The sequence below is a fragment of the Cnephaeus nilssonii genome (genome assembly GCF_951640355.1).
Source record: "Cnephaeus nilssonii genome assembly, chromosome: 7".
NCBI lineage: Eukaryota > Metazoa > Chordata > Mammalia > Chiroptera > Vespertilionidae > Cnephaeus > Cnephaeus nilssonii.
In genome coordinates this window covers 80,278,463-80,297,388 of record NC_137078.1, presented here as the reverse complement: position 1 = coordinate 80,297,388, position 18,926 = coordinate 80,278,463, and the positions used below count along the sequence as shown (strand labels likewise).

Sequence of the window (18,926 nt, the reverse complement as noted above, 5' to 3'; positions counted from 1 at the left end):
CCCAGACCCTCAAGCCACACCCGAGGGAAGGGACCCTCCCCCTCCTCCCGGGGCCCAGCGGTGACTGTCCAGCTGGCTGAGGCTGGTCAGCAGGGTTAATGAGTGCTGGACTCAGGCTTCCAGCCAGGCTGCAAGGCCAGCCTCGCAGAACCCAGCCTGGGGCCTCAGGGCCCCTGTGTTCGGCACCAGAGTGTGTGGCGAAAATGCCTTTTCCTTCTGGCTAGACCTGCCCGTGCACATGCGTTTCCACATGGGCTCAGGGCTTGTGCATGCAATGTGTGGTGTGATCAGTGTGTGGGCCCAGGTCTTCTTCCTGCCCAGACTCCCAGCCCCCCCTTCTGGGCCCCCCTTCCTGTGCTGGGGCTGGGGTGAGGGGGAGGCCTTCTTGGCGGGAGCCTTAGAGAGGAGGAGGGAAGGAAGGGGGGAGAGGAAATTGCAGACATAGCTGAAGGCGCTGCCTGAGGCCTGTGGGCCAGTGACCCCCCCCCTCTCTGTCCAGGCTGAAGACCCCTCACTCCAAGTCCTGAGACTGGGTTCATGCAGAGGGCAGATCAAGTGGAGAAAGGACTAGGACTGGCTCCCCTGGGGGTGGGAGGGGTCTCCTGGGTATCTCTGTGACTGTAGTCTGTTTTGTGAGCATGTGGCACTATTTCTGCCTATATCTGTACATTGGTGTGTCTATTTTCATGTTGTGTCTGCTTGAGCATTTTTGTGGGGGTGGGCATGTCTGTGTAGAAATCCGTACAGCCTCTAGTCAACAAATGCCAACTGAGCGCCCTGTTAGCATCTCCTAGCAATGGGAGGTCAGCGGTGAACAGACAGACACAAATCTTTGTCTCATGGAGCTGACACTAAGGTGGACAGACAGACAGTGCGTGAAGGAGAGACGCCGGTGCTGCTGGGTGCTCAGAGGGTGATGGAACAGGGCGGTGTGATGGGGCACTCCTGGGCAGCCCTCCAGGCGGACATCTGAGGTGAGAGCTAGATCCTGCGGGGGCAGCCAGGCAGGATCTGGGGCGGAGTGTGGGGCAGGAAGGAGGGCGAGGGCCCTAAAGTAGAACGTCTTAGGGTCCCTGGACCCTGTGGAGGAGCTAGATGTGCGTGTCACGGGGAGCCCCTGGAGTTAGGAGAGTGTCATGGTTTGGTGACACGCTTTGGAGAGATCCCTGTAGGGGCTCAGCGTGGATGAGCCACACAGGCGGGAACGGAAGCAGAGCTGTGCGCAGGCTGGCAGCCCTCCAGGCCGCGGTGGCAGAGGGCTAGGACCGGGATGGGCTGTGGAGGAGGGAGACAGGACCCATTCAGGCAGCGTTTTGAAGGGAGTGTCAACAGGACGTCCTGCATGGGATGTGGACGCCACGGGAAGAGGAGTATGGGACAGCTGCTTGGCATTGGGCCCACACACCTGAGGAAAGTTCAGGCGGGAGCAGGTGTGGGGCAATCTGCGTTTCTTTTTAGATAGATTTGACATGTCCAGTAGCTACCGGGTGAGGCAGGGAGGTAAAGCCCTGTGTCTGGGCTGGAAATGTGTTTGCGAGCTTAACACCCAAGATGGACTGAACACCGTGGGAGTGGGTGAGAAGAGAAGGGGTCTGAAGCCTGAGCCCTGGAAGCTCCAGCCTTGAGGGGTTCCGGGGAGGAGGCGTCAGGCAGGAGAGACGAGTGACGGGGGAGGAAGACCTGGCCAGGACTAGGACGCCATCAGCCATGTTAAACTGGGCCGTGAGGCGAAGGCGAGGCCAGGATCTGACCCCTGGCTGGGATATCGGTGGGTGTCCATGGTTGTACCAACGTGCTGAATGCCTACCATCCATGTGAAGATTAATGTGTTTTGGCTGTGCTTGTGACCTACCCTGGGTGTTGGGGGTGTGTGCCTTTGCGTGGCACATACATGTGCCTGTCTCCATGTGTCTCTGCGCCTCTCTGGGAGTGGCAGCTGTGAGATCTGGGGTATGTTTGTGCTAAGCTGTTTCCGTGTATCCCTGTGCTATGCAGCTCTCTGGGAACCACTCTACAGACAAAGCTGTGTCTGGTTGGTGGTGGCATGTGTTTGGCGTTGTCAGGTCTGACTCAGCCCCGGTGAGGCGGGTGGCCATGCTGGAGCAGAGTGGGGGCTGAGATGGTGGCCGGTCCCTTCAGGGAGGGACACACGGCAGGGGGATGCATGTGGCCAAGCCAGGCCCGGGGAAGAAGTGACCGCCCTGCCCTGGAGGGTTGGAAGAAGCTGTGGGCTGCTCCTAGGACCCAGGGGGAGATGCCCACAGTTTCTGGCCCATGTGGCCATCTGCACAGTCCACGTGTCCTCCTGGCCACCTGCCTATCTGCTTTTCTGCCTGCCTCTCCCTGCCCGCTGGCCCGCCTGTAGGTCTGCCCAGCCACCTGTTTCCCCGGCGTGCTGACCGGGACCTCTCTGATCTCCCTGCATGTCTGTCACCTGCCTGCCTGGCTCGCATCCCCTCTGTCTGCCTGCTGGTTGTCCTGTCTGCTGGCCTATGGCGGACCTGCGGCTGCCCACCTGCCCACATGCTGGCCGCCTCTCTGCCCTCTTGTCGGTGTGAGAATAGAGATTGGTCACCTTGGGAGGCACAGAGAGTGATCCTCAGATGAACCAGGGGAAAGACAGGTCTTGGTGGGAGGTCAGGGGTTGAGAGAGCCGGAGTCTCTGGGTGGGGCCTCGGGGGGCCGGCATATTCAGGGCCTACTGCCAAGCCGACTGCTCCCTTCCCCAGCAGCCAAGCTGGGGCTGGCCCGGCTGCTCTGTTCCTGACATGGGGGCCTCACCCCACTGGGGGGTCAGAGGCTGCCTAGGTCTTGGATGGGGAGAGCAAGGGACTCATTCAAGGGCTCCTACGACCAGCCCATCCTCTGACTGCCGCCCCAGCACCCAGGACAGCTGCTGGGAGGAGGGCAGCCTGAGAGTTTACAAAATGAAGAATAGTAATGGCTACTGAGGAAACTCTTGGCACCTGCCACTCTGCTAACGGCTGCGCTGCCAACCCCTCACAACCTCCCAGGAACCAGGTAGTTTGTAGGGTGACTCCATTTTACAGATGAGGAAAGTGGGGTTCAGAGAGGTTGAGTCATATATGTGCGGTCACATGGGTGTAAGAGGTGGGGCCTTAATTCAAACCTCAGGGCCCTGTTCCCAACCATCTTCACAGGTCATGGTTCTCCCCCGTCAGCCCCGTGCTGCCTTGTCACGATCCTTTGTGCTGCCCCTTTTATGCTCCTGAATGAAACGTATGGCTGATATACCCACCTCCACATCTAATTTAAAATGCACACACACATGTATGTCATAAACATGAAATACAGGGCAACGATACGTATCTGCGAAGTGATCAATTGCGGGGAAGGCGGCATCTCTGAGTGCAGATTCACTCCTACCGGGATACTGTGGAGGTGGTAGTGTCTGAAACGGTGAAGCATTCTTGGTAAAATTCTGAACAACATAAAGTACAGACTTCTTCCACTCTGCACAGTAGTTGCATTCCTCGAGAATTCAGTGTACGTTATGTACACACGAGGCCTTTGTGTGTTTATGTGTAAAGTGGAGTTAGATTCTTGGCTCTGGAGATTATAAACAAGTTTTCACCCATGTCGTGCAGGAGGTAGAATCTGCCTTCCTTGTAGGGTTGTCTGGAGTCCCTGGTCCCCACTCTCTCAATGCCAGTGGCCCCCCCCCAAGTCACAGTGACAGCCAGCCCCCAAAACCCCCAGCCCCACATGGACACACAGAGGAGATTCCTGCCTGCCGGGAGCTCAGCATTCGAGCCCGGGGGACATGCAATCACTAGTCAAATAGATGATATAATGTTGGGCTGTGCTGAGCACAATGAAGAATAAAGGAGGGTAAAGGGCTACAGACCAGGTGGACGTGGCCAGGAAGGCCTCTCTGAGGAGCTGACGTTTTGAGCAGAGGGAAGTGAGGGAGGGAGCCATGCAAATCTCGGGGAAGAGCCTTCCAGAGAGAAGAGCCAGTGAAAGGCCTTGTGGTGGAAGCTGTGCTTGGCTTGGTCAGAATCAGCAAGGAGGCCCACGTGGCTGGGTCGCGGGTGAGGCGTGAGGGGCTGAGAAGAGAGGGAGGAGGCCAGGTTAGAGCCTGGTGGTGCAGAGCTTTCTAAGCCTCAGACAGGCCTCTGGGTGGCACGGGGCAGAGGCCATCAGGGGTGTGAGTAGAGGAGAGGGAAATAATCCGTTTACACTCTGACTGCTGGGTGGCTGGGCTGCCACAGGGAACAGGGAGGACAGGAAGTGAGAGAAGGGGCTCAGACCTCAGATGGGTGGTCGCAGGGAGGCCAGGGGGTGTGGGAGAGAGAGAGACCAGAGATCACAGCTGACTTGGCTCGGAAGCCTGAACAACTCAGCTGTGGAGAGAGACGCCATCTCCTGACTTCCTTTCCCAGGGCAGCCGGCTGGCTTCTCTCTGAAACTGCTTCCCCTGAGGGCAGGAGACCAGGCAGTGGCTTCAACTGGCGGAAGCTTCTCCTTTTGTTTGACTTCTCAGGAGCATGCGAGGCTGCTGACCACACGGTTCTGGCGTGCGAGCTGCGTGCCCTTCTAGGTGCTGGGATACAAGAGTGAGCAAGACAGTGCCTGCCCGCCCTAGCGGGTTTGGCTCAGTGGGTAGAGCGTCGGCCTGCAGACTGAAGGGTCCCAGGTTCGATTCTGGCCAAGAGCACATGCCCGGGTTGTGGGCTCCATCCCCAGTAGGGGGTATGCAGGAGGCAGCCGATCAATGACTCCCTCATCATTGATGTTTCTATCTCTCTCTCCCTCTCCCTTCTTCTCTGAAATCAATAAAGAAATATACATATAAAGACAGTCCCTGCCCTCATGCAGCCTGCCGTCTGGGTATTGCTGAAGGTAAGCCTGAGGCGTGGAGGAGCTTAGGAAATACCAGGTACAGAACGGAGGCTGATCAGGTGTGGACGGGATGGAGGCTGAAATGGAGCCAAGGCCAGGGTGGCCGCTGGCAGTGCTGGGCTGGGAGGGAGGTGCGGCCAGGGCAGCTCGGCAGGTAGATGTGGGCCAAGTTCCCATCCATGCGGGAGGGGACAGGAAGATGGGGAGCCACGTGGATGCTGGGGTGGGTGTGGGGCTGTGGGTGAAGGCATGGATGAGGCCTGGGGGTCTGCTCTGAAGCATTTGCAGGGCCTTCTCACATCTTGGAGATGTGCCCCCCTCTGGCTGTGTGGACATCGACTGGGAAGGGGCTTCTGCAAGGACCCCTGCTCCTGCTGTGACCTGTGCCTGTGCCTGAGCCTGAGCCTGTGTGGATCCTGGACACAAAGGTAAGTCTGCCTGGGCCAGTGGTGGCCTGGGGAGGGGCCAGACTACCTCTGGCTTCACTGTGCCAATGCTCCATCTGCAAAGTCTAAATTTAAGCAAAGGAAGGAAGGAAAGAAGAGAGGAAGGAAGCCCCTTGGCTCCCGAGGGAGGGGGAAGGAGCGGGTGGTTCAGGAAAGGGCCTGGCCTGGCCCTTATTACCCCAGCTGCCCTCGATGGGCATGTGGGCACATGGGTGGTCTGTCTGGCTATGTCCTCTCCATCCCAGATGGGGGTTTGGCAGGGAGAGAGGATCAATACTCTGCAAGCAGCAGCCACACCTCCTTCCTGCACGGGTCCCGGCTGAGCCAGGCCAAGCAGGGAGCTTCCCCTTGGGCACTTTGCGGGAGGCTGGACCAGCCTGTCGGGAGAATGCTGGGCAGTTCTGGCCCTTCCCCCATTCAAGCCAGTGATGGCCTGTGGCCAGGTGGCTGTCGTGGTGGTGGGGGGTTAGGGGGGGGCCTATCCAGTGTCCCTGGTGGCAGAGCCAAGAGCTGCAGGAATCCTGCCCCACCTGCTGGGATGGAGGGAGAACGGCTGGCGGGAGACAGACGCAGGTGAGGAGGGCAAGAACAGCAGACGGTACAGCCACGGTGGCTCCAGATCAGGAAGTTTTATTGCTGACATGCAGGAAGAGTCCCCATGTAGTACAAAAATATGTCTTTATACAAATTTTTTTGTGACTTTTTCTGTTTTGTTTCTTTACAATTGGACTTCTCTCAGCGTGTGACAGTCAGTGAGGGCAGACCCAACCTCCTCTTGTCTGCTTCGCTAGCAATGTAATCAGCCACGTGGCTGAACTCTGTCTGATAGGGCTTCGTAGACCTGGAGGATATTGCTTTGAAGAGGAGGAGAAAGACCACACGTGGCCAGCAGCCCAGAGGGTCTGGCCGGCTGCCGGGCAAGGGCACAGCTGAGCCCTCACAGGAGGGAGTCACAGGGGCAGGAGCCCTGGGCTGGACTGCATTTCTACTCCCTTAGGAGACTTCTTTGTGAAATAAATATAGAAAGAGGGCATCCCGATCCCACAGCAGGACACCCTGGCTCTCAGCAGCGACGGCTGAGAGAGCAGAGCTTGGTGCCCACGGGGAGTAAGTGCTGGGCTCAGGCGGGCTCCCGCAGACCCACTGAGGCAGAGGCACGAGACGCCCAAGTGCTGGGAGAGGGGTATGGGGAGGAAGGGGCATGGGTGGCCCTGCTACTGCTGGCAAGAGGTGGCCCCATTTTTTCCAGATGGGGAAACTGAGGCACGAGGAGGTTTGGGAACTTGCCCAAGTCACTCACAGTGAGTCAGCTTTTGGGAGAGGGCAGCTCACACTGGGAAACAAGGTCACACAGACCCTGCACTTCCCATTGGGGAGCAAGGACAGGCAGGAAGGGCCCAAGGGCCAGGGCTGCCCGGAGGGGAACACTTGGCCTTTCCAAGGGGGGTGGTGGGGAGGCCGGGGAAGGTCTTCGCTTGGCACTGGGCAGGGCCAAGTCCAGTGAGGGAGCATGGGACGGGGCATTCTGGTGAGAACAGCATTTCTGGCAAGACAGGCATCCACTTCAAAATGTCGGCTCAACAAGGGCAGCAGGGCTGTTCTCAAGCCAGACAGGGCCCCCAGTTCCCACAGTTCTCCCCAAGAGGCCTGCAGCCCCGTGGAGGACCCTGGCCGGAGTCTGCTGGGCGACACCACATCCGTTACGAGGCAAGGGCAGGAGGGGCGATGTCCCCACCATTCTCTGAACAGAGTGGGGTGTGGGGAGCGAGAGGGCGTGCCAGTGGCACCCGTCCATGGACAGCCCTGCGCACCCTCCCCAGCCCGCGCCCGGCACCTCGTTCACATCTATGTTGGCATTACCTCGGTACCGCGCTGAGGGTGGAGAAGGAAACCAGGGTTAATGCGAGTGTGCAGCACCTCAGAGAAGCTACTGAGATGGGAGAAAGAGAGCCAAGTGGAGAAAGGCCTCCCCATCACCAGAAGCGAGGAGGGACTGGTGGGCTGGAGGTGGAGCGGGGCCGGCAAGAAGGGGCTTCTGAGCCTAGGGGTGAGGAGGGCCCATCTGCGAGCTGTGGACGCCCTGCTGTTAGCCAGGCTGGGGCAGGGAGTAACCATGGTCCGAGCCACCTGACGATGGGAGAGAAGTTGGTTTCAGTATAAAAATAAATATATTTGAATTCCACTTAAGATGAGGTGAAGGTTTTCCAAGCTTGGACTGAGGGGCCGGGGGTCAGAGGGGAGGGAGGAGAAGTGACCGTGGGAGGGGCCGGGGAGAGCGGTGGGGAGTGGGCATTCTTTTGGAGAGCCAGCAGCGAGCTGCACTTCCAGCTTATTGGACTGTGGGGAGCAGCGGCCGGGGCGGCGGCTGGTGGGCTCCCTCCTCCTCCCTCTCACTCAGTCCAGAGACAGCATGGTTGGAGAGACAGAGGTAGATTAAAACGTCATGATTAAAAGCAGATTAGTTATCTAGGCTTCTCTGATTAAAAAACCAAACAATCAAGCAATCATTCCAAAAGGTAGCTTCGTGGTACCTCTGCTGACCCCATGTGTGACCTGGGCTGTCCCTGGCGGCCCTGAGCCAGCCCGAGAGAGTTCAGCACTCCGGGCCCCGCCCCGAAGCAGGGCCTGGCTGGGCTGGGGCCGGGAGGAGGTGTGGGTGGTGCCGGCGCCCCAGCCTGAGGCTGCTATTTCCGCAGGCAGCGCTGTGCCAGGATGGCCGCGTCCAAGGGGCTCACGGGCTGCGCGTCGTGGCCCAGCCGGCGCACCAGCGGGGCGCTGCCGAACTGCCGCTTGGGCACCCAGCTCCGGGCCTCGTGGGTGGAGCTCTTCTCCTCGGCCAGCAGCAGCTGCTGCCGCATGTAGTTCTCAAACTCGTACTGGGAGCACTCCTCTGTCACCTTCGCCTGCGAGGCACAGAGACAGGAGAGAGAGGAGTGGGGCGATGGACAGAGAAGAGCAGGGAGTCAGTGTTAGATCGCCTGGCTCCAGAGGTCCGTCCCAGGCCCCACACGCTTGGACCCCATCCAGCCAAGGCAGAGCGTGTGGGCCCCTGACGGCCCCCAGCCGACCTGGACCTCGCCTTGCTGGCCACCCTGGGTGTCACTCCAACTGAAGCAGACCTGGCATCTGAGCCAGATCCCCCTCACTGACTCCAAAACTTTGGCTTCCTCGCCTGTGAAGTGGACAATAATCTCCCCTCAGAGAGGTTGTCAAGAGCCTGGGAGGGGCCGGTGCAGGGCGAGTGTTAAAAAAGGGGCCTGGGGCTGGCCGGTGTGGCTCAGTGGCTGGAGCATCAGCCTGTGCACTGTAGGGTTGTGGGTCCGATTTCCGGTCAAGGGCACATATCTGGGTTGTAGGTTTGATCCCCAGCCCTGGTCCAGCCATGTGCAGGAGGCAACCAATCTGTGTGTCTCTCATATCAATGTTTCCCCCCCGCCCCCCGCCTTCTCCCTTCCACTCTCTCTAAAAAATACCCTCAATGAGGATTAACAAAGAAGAGGCCTGGGGCAGCTGTGCTTCTTTATCCTGCCCCACACCGAGCCCCCGGAGTGGCCCAGGCAGACGGGGACCGACTGAAGTGGAAGGTTCTGGTGTTAATCAGCTGAGGGGGAAAGCAGGGCTATGGAATCAACTTGGGTTCAAGGCTCAGCTCCACTACTTCCAAGCTGTGTGACTTTGGAAAACCTGTTTACCTCTCTGAACCTCAGTTCCCACTTGTGAAACTCGGATAAGAACGTGGCCACACAGGACGGAAGGAGACGCGCCGTGTGGGCATTCCTCATGTGCCACTGGTGATCACTCTCAGCTGCTGAACATCCTGGGGCCGGTGGGAGCTGGGGGGTAGCCTGGGGCTCTCTTCCCAGGGCCAGGAGGCTCTGGTGTGGCCCCAGGCTGGTGCCTCCTGGTGCTCCCTGCCCAGTGCGTCCCTCCCAAGGGCCTGGCCAAGCTCTGTCCTCCAGGGGGCACCCTAAGATCACCCAGTCGCTGCTGCCTTGTGCCCAGGTCTCTGCCCTCACTCTGGGCCCAGCACTTTCTCCAGTGTGGGGAACAGAGGAAGAGAGAAAATGGGGAGAAAATGAATCATTTGGAAAATGAAAAGCAGGAAGGCTGAGAGAGAACCATGTGAGTCAGAGGGGCAGAGAAATGTGACTGTTTAAAGGGCCAGCCCGTGGCAGGAAGAGGAAGCTGAGGGAGGGCCAGGCTGGGCCGCTGTGGGGCCTCCACCTCAGCTGCCCTTTCTCAGGCCACAGAACCACCAACTGAGCTGGACACGAGGCAGGCCCCGGGCAGCACAGGGCGAGGATTGAGGTCTCCCTTCCCCACTCTAAGAGCTGGGGACAAAGCTGAGAAGGCCCTGTAGCCTGCGGGGAGCTGCCACCTCTGTCCCTGCCTGGCCTGCCTTCCTTGCAGGCTGGTCCCCCAGGACTTGGGTAACAGCCTGTCTGCCCTTCCCAACTCACCTCCTGGGAGCTGTCCGCATTGCTCATTTGGTCGTCGATGTCAGGGACCACCTGCAGAGGCCCGCTCAGGGACGACAGGGACTGCCTGCAGGGGAGACAGTCACGTCACACGTCAGCTCGTCAGCTCGGCTCCAAGCAGCCCCCAGCCCCTGCTCCCCGGTCCTCACTGCTCTAAAACTTGGTTGGAGTCAAAAGACCTGGGTTGGGTCCCAACTCAGCCCCTTCCTGATGTGATCAACTCTGCTGCTCCAAGCCTCAGTTTTCTCATCCAATAATGGGGGACAATTTCTGCGTCACAGGCTGTGTGTGGTTAGAACTCAGTGAGATAACGCCCTCCATCCCTGGCATCGATGGCGGACAGGAGGTGCTAGAGCCAAGCGCTGCCAGGACCCTCCCAATCTTGCCCCCGGGGAAAATCTGGAAACTGGACTCTGCCTGGCAGAGAAACAGGCCCAACCTCAGGATTCTTTACTGGCAGGATGGGCAGGACCCAGCCCTGCACCAGCCCACTCACCACGAAGCGATGATGGCACTGAGGGCTTCCAAGACGTCGGCGGCAGCCAGGCGCTGCTGGGGGTCGAGGACCAGCAGTTTCCGGATGAGACACACGGTGCTCTCAGAAACCCGCCCGTCCCTGATGCAGGAGGGGAAGAGGGGGAGGCTCAGGTGGGTGAGCTGGGCTGGGTCTCGGACCCAGGACTCCAAGCCTCATTGTGTTGTCTCTGCCCCATGAGCCTCAGCAGCAGAGCCTCCCTCCCCTCCCCAGGGACCAGGACTCACTCAGGGATGGTGTACTCGGCGGCCTTGATCTTACGGAAGAGCTCCTGGGGGATGCTGTCGTAGAAGGGGAACTGGCCGTAGAGCATGGTGAACAGCACCACGCCCAGCGCCCACATGTCACTCGGCTTGCCCCGGTACGGCCGGCCTATGGGCACACAGATGCACCCACTTAGCACAAACCCCAGAAAGAGAGCCCTGGACCTCCCACCGCTTACCAGCTACCTGCTGAAATCTATCCAGGGACCCCTCTACCTTGCCACCTTCACTTCTGGTCACCCTGCCCCCCTTCCTCCCAGAGCGAGCTCTTACGCAGTCTCCACCTCCCCCCAACCCCCCCACCGCCCCGTCTCTTCAGTTCAGGCAGATTCAGCTCTTGCTCTGGAGACCCAGCTCGGCAGGGTGATACCCCACCCCGGGCGTGCCTCCTGCCTCTTCCTCAAAGCACCGGCCGGGCCACCAGCTCTCGGCCAGCTCCTAGCAGAGCGGCTCACAGAGCAGGCAGGCCATGTGCGTGTGGAACAAAGCTGCGCGGCTCTGGACAGTCGGCCACACCCATCACCATTCCCTCATAGCACTGAGCACTGTAAGGACCCCTTTCTTTGTCTGTTCCCCCGTCTCCCCATGGGAAGGCACGTTTTCACATGCAGGGGCCTCTGCTTCGCTCCCTGCTGAGCCCTGCACCCTGCACCCAGCACGGGCTCTCACTGGCTAAGGGAATGGCTGTCCAGTTGGGTCAACTCTCGGTGCGAACACTGGAAGAAACACTTCCATCTCATTACACCTCTACCACAGCTCTGTGAGTTAGATATTGTCTGTTTGTCCACAGAGTAAAACGAGGCCCAGGGATGTGATCTGTCCAGGGTCACATGGCTGATGGAAAAGCCCTGCTTCTCCCATTGCCAGGGCAGTCTGTCCATCCACCCTCAACAGCAGAGCTCCTCCCACGCGCAGCCGCTGCCTGACCTCCTCACCTAGGATGTGGGAACAACGCCAGCCTCGGGAAGCCCTTGCTGCCAGCGCCTGGGACACCAGCAGGCTCCGCGGCACCAGGTTCCCTGGACACAACTCAGCCCTCCCGTGTGGAGGAGCCACTGCTGGGCACCAGGACAACCTCCGCTGGGTCCCCAAGCCTGCTGGGTGGCTGGAGATGCCTTTGGGGTGGAGGACACTGGTTCCCAAGGGCCCCCCAGGCCCACTGAAGGTCAAGAAGCTTAAGGGGGTGGGACTGTGCACGGAGGCGCTGTCAGACCTCAGCCTGCGCTTCAGAAGGTACCACGGACCCCCTTCACCCAGCCTGTGACTTCTCTAAGTGGGGGAGAGAGACATCGACCCCATGAGGCCGCTGAGGCTGGCGCGGCAGGCAGTTGTGTGGAGATGAGCCTCTTGCCCAGCTCTCCCCCCGCCCCCACCAGGCAGCACGGCCCCGCCCTTTTCCAACCCTGGATGCTGACCTTTGCTCCCAGGCCCTGCTCCACCACGTGGGAAACCAACAGAGTCCAGTGGGCCACTGCGCTAGCTTAGCTCTGTGCGGCTCCACAGAAGGTACTGCCTCTCCTGCAGCAGCAGGAAGGTGGTCCCCACCAAGATGCCCCAGATGGAGCCTCAGCCAAGGAGGGAGGGGAACTGTGCCAGCCTGAGCTGCCCCGCAGGAAGAGCAGGAACTTCCGTCTGCCCTGGACAGAGATGCCAGCCGGGCGCCGCCTCCAGCAGACAAGCTCTGACCATCCGGCGACCTTTTCCTGCGCTTTGGCTTCTGGGGAAACACTAACCTTCAAGCTTTCCTTTAGTAACGATGATGCCAGCTAATGTTTACTGAGCCAGACACGAGGTTAAGGCCTCATCTAATCCCACAGGGACCCAATGAAGTAGGTGTTATTAGCTTCCCGACTTTACAGATGAGAAAGTTGAGGTCCAGAGAGATCAGTAACTCTCCCAAGGTCCCAATTATTAACCAGACCATAAACTCTACGAGGGCAAGGCCATGACTGCCTTCACTCAGCTCCACACCCAAGGCCCAGGCTGTGCTTGGCACACAGAATACACTGAGTGGCCAGATTATTATGATCTCTGAACGCGTAATAATCTGGCCACTCTGTGTGTGTGTGTGTGTGTGTGTGTGTGTGTGTGTGTGTACACACACACACACACTAGAGGCCCAGTGCATGAATTCGTGCATGGGTGGGGTCCGGCCAGCCTGGCCAGTGGGAGGGGACATGGGTGGTTGGCTGGCCTGCCTGCTGGTCGAACTCCTGGTCGAGGGGACAATTTGCATAATAGCCTTTTATTATATAGGATATACACGGAGTGGCCAGATTATTATGCGTTCAGAGATCATAATAATCTGGCCACTCAGTGTAAATGGAGCAGCAGACCTGAGACCAGAACCCACATGCAGGCTTGTACTTAAGCATCACATTTCATCCTCTGAACAATGTGGGAGGCAGGACCATTTCCGTGAGGAGACTGAGGCTCAGAGAGGGGGTGAAGGCCAATCACACAGCTGGTTAATTGGCAATGCCAGTGTCAGAGCCTGGGCCCTGGTCTCCCAGCCTGGGTCTCTTTCTGGTGCAATGGGGTCTCTGTTTCATCCTGCAAGATGGGGATGAGTCTGGAAGGACCAGAGAGAGAAGCCATGGGCAGCAGCCAGTGACTGCACATGGAGGCCACCTTAGCCTGGCATTGCTAAGGACAGTCCTGACCAGAGAGCCCTGCCACCCTCAGGCCTGCACACCCCACAGACCTGGTTCTCCCTCCTGGCTCCTTTCACCTACAGAGATGCTTTGGGGATTCTCATGGAGGGTGTCCAGCTGGACTGGGGGTTGCCCAGAGAGTCCTCCAGCAGAGGCCGAAGGGATTCCAAACCCCCCCAGGTCTGGGGAGTGGTACCACTACCCTCTACAGATGGGTAGCCCTGGCATTCCAGCAGAAGCCTGGGCTGGGGAGGCCTCCAAGGAGACTACAGATGCTTATGGTCAATTACAGCAGCCGGCTTCCCAGGAAGGCAAGGGCGACTCTGTGACTGTGAGGAGGGTACACCTGTGTGTGCTGGTGGTGACACACCCCAGGGACAACCCTGGACCTTCTTCACATGGGAGAGACTCCGCTGACATAAGCCCTTGGTCCCCTACGGGATCAGGAGGAGAGACCCAATTTGGTAAAGAATGAGCGGGAAAAGGAAAGAAAACCTCTGGTGAAACAGGAGCTTGGGTTTGGGCAGGAGGCAGCCCTGGGGTCCAGCCTCCGGGTTTACTATTAGCTCTGACTTTGGACAGAGATGGAATCTCTCTGAGCCTTGGTTTTCTCATCTGTAAAAAGGAATACCAGCAGGATGAGTGAGTGAATGACGGAACCAAGGGAGTGAAGTCTGAAATGCAAATCTCATCCTGGCACCCTCGTGAAGACCTGTTCAGTGGCTTCCTTTTGCACTTGAAATAAAGGGTGACGTTTGATTCTCAATAAGGCCTCCATCAGCCCTTTCATGGTCTGGCCCCTGCCCACCTCTTTGGCCTTGAGCCAGGCTCACTTTCTGAGCAACAGCCACAGGGGCTTTCAGTCGGTTCTCCTCCGACGTGCTGTGCTGCCTCCATCTAGTCACACTCCCCGGGATTCCCACTTGTCCTTCCCATCTCAGTTCAAACGTCACTTCCTTGAGGAAGTCCTTCAAGTGCCTTATTTACACGCACAGAAGTCTTCCCTGCCAAGCACTAATCTCGGAGAGTAACTAAACGTGCACTGGTGTGGCCACTGCTGTCTTCCTCCTCCATGAGGCCCAAGGACAGTACTGGCCGAAGCCATTAGGAAGCCCACAGGTAGGGTTTGCGGAAGGAGCGAATTGCTGCGGCGCCTGGCTGTGTGCTGGCCTGGGCCCACTGCCTGCGCACGGCACCTACCGCTGAGCACGTCGGGACTGATGTAGGCGGGGCTGCCCCTCTGGTCCTTCAGCAGGTCCCCCTCGCTCACGAGGTGCTTCCCAAGGCAGAAGTTGGTGATGGTTATCCGATGCGTCCTGGGAGCGGGAGGCAGAGAGTGAACACTCCTTGGTTCCCATGGCACCCCTGCTGCCCGCACCTCCTGTCCAGGGAGCAGAGGACTCATGCCCACATCCTCTCTGCTCCCCAGGCCCTCGCTGCCTTCCCGGGGCTGTGTGGAGAGTGCCCGTGGTGCTGACTCTGGCCATTCACTCTTGTTTGCTACCTGCTGAGCCGTCCAGGCAGGGATCTGAGTCATTCTGACCCGGTGAGTGTTTAAGGGGGGCTCCCCTGAACCTGCTGCCCTAGCTGAGTCTCGGGAGACAGCTTAGGGCTCGGAACAATTTGCAGGGAGTCCCCAAACAACCTCACATCACGTCTAGAGTGACCAGGGATAGTTCAATTCCCGCATTTCCACGTGAGGAAAAGCCAGCAGAGCTGTGGAGCCCACCCTTAGGTGCCACTTTTGTCTCCTTTTGCTGAGCCCTCTGGTTACCCCCAGGTCATTATCAATCCGCATCACTGGCCTCAGTGCCTGGTGATTACTGTTTTCATTCACACCCCTAGGAGGGATTTCACTCACACGCCTCGGAGGGATTTCAAAGACAATGCAACTAAGGCACAGAGAAGTGCAGGGACTTGTCCAGGTTCACACAGCTAGTGTGCAGTGAACAGGATCCAAACCCGGGTCTGTCTGACCCTAGGGCCTGCCCTGTAGACTAACATACCCAGGTGCCCACTGTGTCCTGGACAACCCCAGTCCCTAACTTTCTCACTCCCCGCCTTGCCTTCAGATTCTCCCCTGACCTAGAAAGCCAAGGATCCCCCCATTGGAGGTGTGGCTGAGCGCAGCTCTGGGCTCTGATCCTTTCTAGGAGCTTCACAGTGTGAGCAAAATGGCCCAGAGAGGACACCTCACATCACACGGGGGGCAGTCCCCTTCCAAGAGGCCAGGAAAGGCTTCTTTGCCCCAGCGGGGACGGCCAGTGAGGAAGGGTGCTGCTCTGCCCACAGACGAGCAGGGGCTACTGCCCGGCTCCGATGTCAGCCGCTGGCAGGGAAGCACACGAGGGGCTGCGGCCGCCTCTCGAGGATGGAGGGGAGTCGGCTCAGTGCAGGTCGTGTGGGGCTGAGGGCGGAATTCCCCAGAAGCTGCGTCCAAAAGGCTCCCGAGCCTTTCAGCTCTGGGGAATTCTGCTGGCACAGGGCTTGGTGCAAAACAAAGGCCAGTCTGTGCTCTGCATTCCGAATGGAAATGTCGACTCTCCTCTCCACACAGGCCCGCCCGTCAAATGCCACAGAAGTCGGACTGGTGGCCCTAGGGCAGCTGGAGCCCAAGAGAGCAGGCAAAGGGTCCAGGCAGGGATCACAGCACATCAAGCCATGGACCGCTCCCGCTCTGAACCGCCTTGTCACTGTCCTGAACGTGGGACTGCTCAGCCTCTCAAGTGCGCGGTCCCCAGAGCAGAGGCACTGGTTTCCTCTCCGCTCAGAGATGGCTCGGCAGCTGCAGCGCCTCCTGCGGCGCCCTCTGAGGCTTGGGACACTGGGGAAGGACAGCGCAGCGGGCAGTTTGGTGGGCTTGGGAGTCAGATCCTGGGTCCATTCCTGGCTTTGCCACTTCCTGGTTGTGTGGTCCTGGGCATGTTATTTAGTCTCTTGCTAAACCTCAATTTCCTCATCTGTGAAACAGGGAAGATATTAGCACCTAACTCCCAGGACTGTGTTAGTGTTTAACAAGATAAGAACTTAATCCCAGGGAAAGCACTGGGCCCAGGGCCTGGCGAACAGTCACTGATTACTAACTGCTGGCTCAGATGAGCATCTCATCCCCCGACAGTGGGCAGAAGCTGCCAAAGGAGAACCCTGGGAAAGGCACCGTGTCTGAGGGGGCAGGAGAGAGGTGCCACTTTGTGTCACAGGCCCTGGAGCCCACGTGCCTCTGACAGCCCTCTACCAGTATGTGTGGGCGGGGTGGGAGGGCTGGAGGAAACGCGCCAGAGACTCTGCAGGGCGGGCAGCAGGGTCCACTTGGCTTGCACTGCTCTGCCCGCTGAGGACCCTGGAGCCTCTCCCACAGGAAACCACATGGTCAGCTCCAAGACCTCCTGAAACTTGGCGACGCTCCCTGCCGGGCCACCACCTCCCAAGTTGGCTGGGTGGTGCACAGATCCCTGGGAGTCCAGACCCCCCAGGCTCGTCAGTCCTGGCAGAGGGGCGAGGGAAGTGAGGGATGAAGGGAGCTCTGTGTCAGCAGGATCCGCTCTGAGTGAGTCACTCTTTAGCTATGGCCCTTTGGGCTACCACAGTGTTATTCTCCTTTTCTAGGAACTTGGTGTGCAACTTGACTACCCAAAAAGAAAGGAGGAAGAGGAACCCACAGCAAACCTCACATAACCCCAAAAGGGGATTTCAGATTTCAACCCGTGCCTTTCATCCACAGCAGGGCGGACTTGCCACTGTGCTGCAGGCAAACACTTCTCCCGTGTCCTCCCCTGGGAGCACCCTCTGCTGTGAGGACCGGCAGGGCCTCCAGCTTGTCCGCCTGCCTCTCCAGCTGGAGTTAGGGCCTGGCCTGAGGGGCATGAAGGGGTGGAAGCGCCTCCAGGTTGACTCTGAAAGGATGAAAGCAACGTCTGGAGAGGAGAGGGGCGGGCCCTGGACTCTCAGTGCGGGTCTCTCGGCACCACACCACTCTGCCTCTTCCAGAACAGCTGGGAGTCAAGGGAGAGGTGGCCAGAACCTCTGTCTGCCCAGCACAGAAGGGATTGTCAGATTAAAGGACTGCAGCCAAGACGAAGGGTCTGAATGAGGTACTGGTGCTCTGCAATCGGAGGAAACACACACACACACACACACACACACACACACACACACACACACACACACAGGCATTACTCACGAGAGGTGTGACCTGCGGACTACCTTCCCTGACTGAAGGGGCCTAGAGAACTGAGAGGCGGAAGCAAATCCATCGCGGAGACTAAGAGGCTTGAGGCGCCGGGGTGGTCACAGTGCAGGAGCCCTGACTGTGCGTTGCTGCCACCCTCGGGGTGAGCCAGATCCCTTCCAAAATCAAGGCACTCTCTCCGGCTGCTGGGAGTGCTGGTTTCTGACTACTCGTAGCTGTGTCCTTCTCTGGGAAGTGCCCTTACCAAAGGAGACTGCCTAAGCTTACGCCCACCCCGGGCATGGGCCACATTCAGTGGCTGCCCCAGTAGGGGTGCAGGGCCCTGTGCCCCCTTGCCTTGATCTGGGACATCTGAAGGGCCACCTGGCTCTCAAGCTTTCCAGGCTGAGACCATGTCAGGACTGCACCAGAGTTCAGCATCTCCTCTGCCCGATCCCGCCCCCTCCTCCCTGAGAGCTCTCCCCAGTAAAACTGCACACACATCCTAGTCTGCTTCCTGGGACCTTGACCTATTTTGCTCATCTGTCATTCCTTCACCCATTTGTCCTTTTTTACAGTCACTTACTGAGCACCCACCAGGCATGGCCAATGAATGGACCAGGGAGGATCTCTGCACTCCTTCCCAGAGCTCTGTCTGTGGCCTTGAAGACTCCTTCCTCATATTCTATGCAGCAAGGAAATAGAAGCAGGCATCCCACCCCCACCACTGGGATTCCTGGGAGAAGTGGGCTGTTTTAAGCCAGAATCCCCACGGGAATCCTGAGGGCATGGGACAGCTGGTAGCTGCAGCATGTAGCCTGCTCCAACCCCTCGGTTACCCCCTGAAGGAAGAAAAGCAGGTCTCACCTTTTATTGAGCACCATGTTCCCGAGCTTCAGGTCTCTGTGCACAATGTTTTTCTGGAAGACGACAAAATGGTTTGCACCATGAAGGTGAGTGAGGGCTGGGGGCGGGCCCAGCCTGCAAGGTGTTTGGGAAGGTAGGATAAAACTCTGTGACATGCCTTTTAAGGCTCTGCCTTGATTTGTAAGCCACAGGCAGACCAGGACCATTCTAAGACCTCATCAGCCTTGTGTATGGATAGGGTAATAGGTAAGCCCAGGCAATCACTGCCCCACCCAGGGCGGGTTCCCAGCTTTCTCCCCTCAGGGCAGCAGCCAGTGGGAAAACCCAGTCCTCTCTCCACCTCCATCAAACATGTTATTGAAAAGCAACAACAAAAAACTAAGCATCTGCCTGGAGCCGGAGTCAGAGATGAACTCTCCTGACTCTGGAGACCAAGTCTGCAGGCTTGGCCCACAGAAGCTGTGAGCCTGCAAGAGGCTCTCCTAACCTGGGCATTGGGGTACCTGACACCCCCAATCCTAGGAAAAGCTCAGAGGTAAGCTGTGGCCCCAGTGGATATCTCACAGTCATCACCAAAGATGGGAGGCTCATGTTTAGTTCCTCGCCCGAGAGGGATCCCTGTTCTGAGTTCTGCTCCGTGCTCATTGCA

General features: G+C 58.6%; 1 protein-coding gene across 1 annotated transcript in view; it reads right to left on the bottom strand.

Annotated features, from left to right (window-relative positions):
* Nucleotides 1-4,876: 4,876 nt before the first annotated feature.
* The window catches only part of STK40 (serine/threonine kinase 40), a 39,435-nt gene continuing 25,385 nt past the window's right edge, over nucleotides 4,877-18,926 (bottom strand). The window contains exons 6-11 of the mRNA XM_079776881.1: nucleotides 18,278-18,330; nucleotides 14,443-14,558; nucleotides 10,553-10,697; nucleotides 10,287-10,406; nucleotides 9,773-9,857; nucleotides 4,877-8,215 (exon numbers count right to left, since the gene is read on the bottom strand). Of these exons, the coding sequence (XP_079633007.1) occupies nucleotides 7,997-8,215; nucleotides 9,773-9,857; nucleotides 10,287-10,406; nucleotides 10,553-10,697; nucleotides 14,443-14,558; nucleotides 18,278-18,330 (738 nt within the window). The 3' untranslated portion in view covers nucleotides 4,877-7,996. The remainder of the gene's footprint in view (nucleotides 8,216-9,772; nucleotides 9,858-10,286; nucleotides 10,407-10,552; nucleotides 10,698-14,442; nucleotides 14,559-18,277; nucleotides 18,331-18,926) is intronic.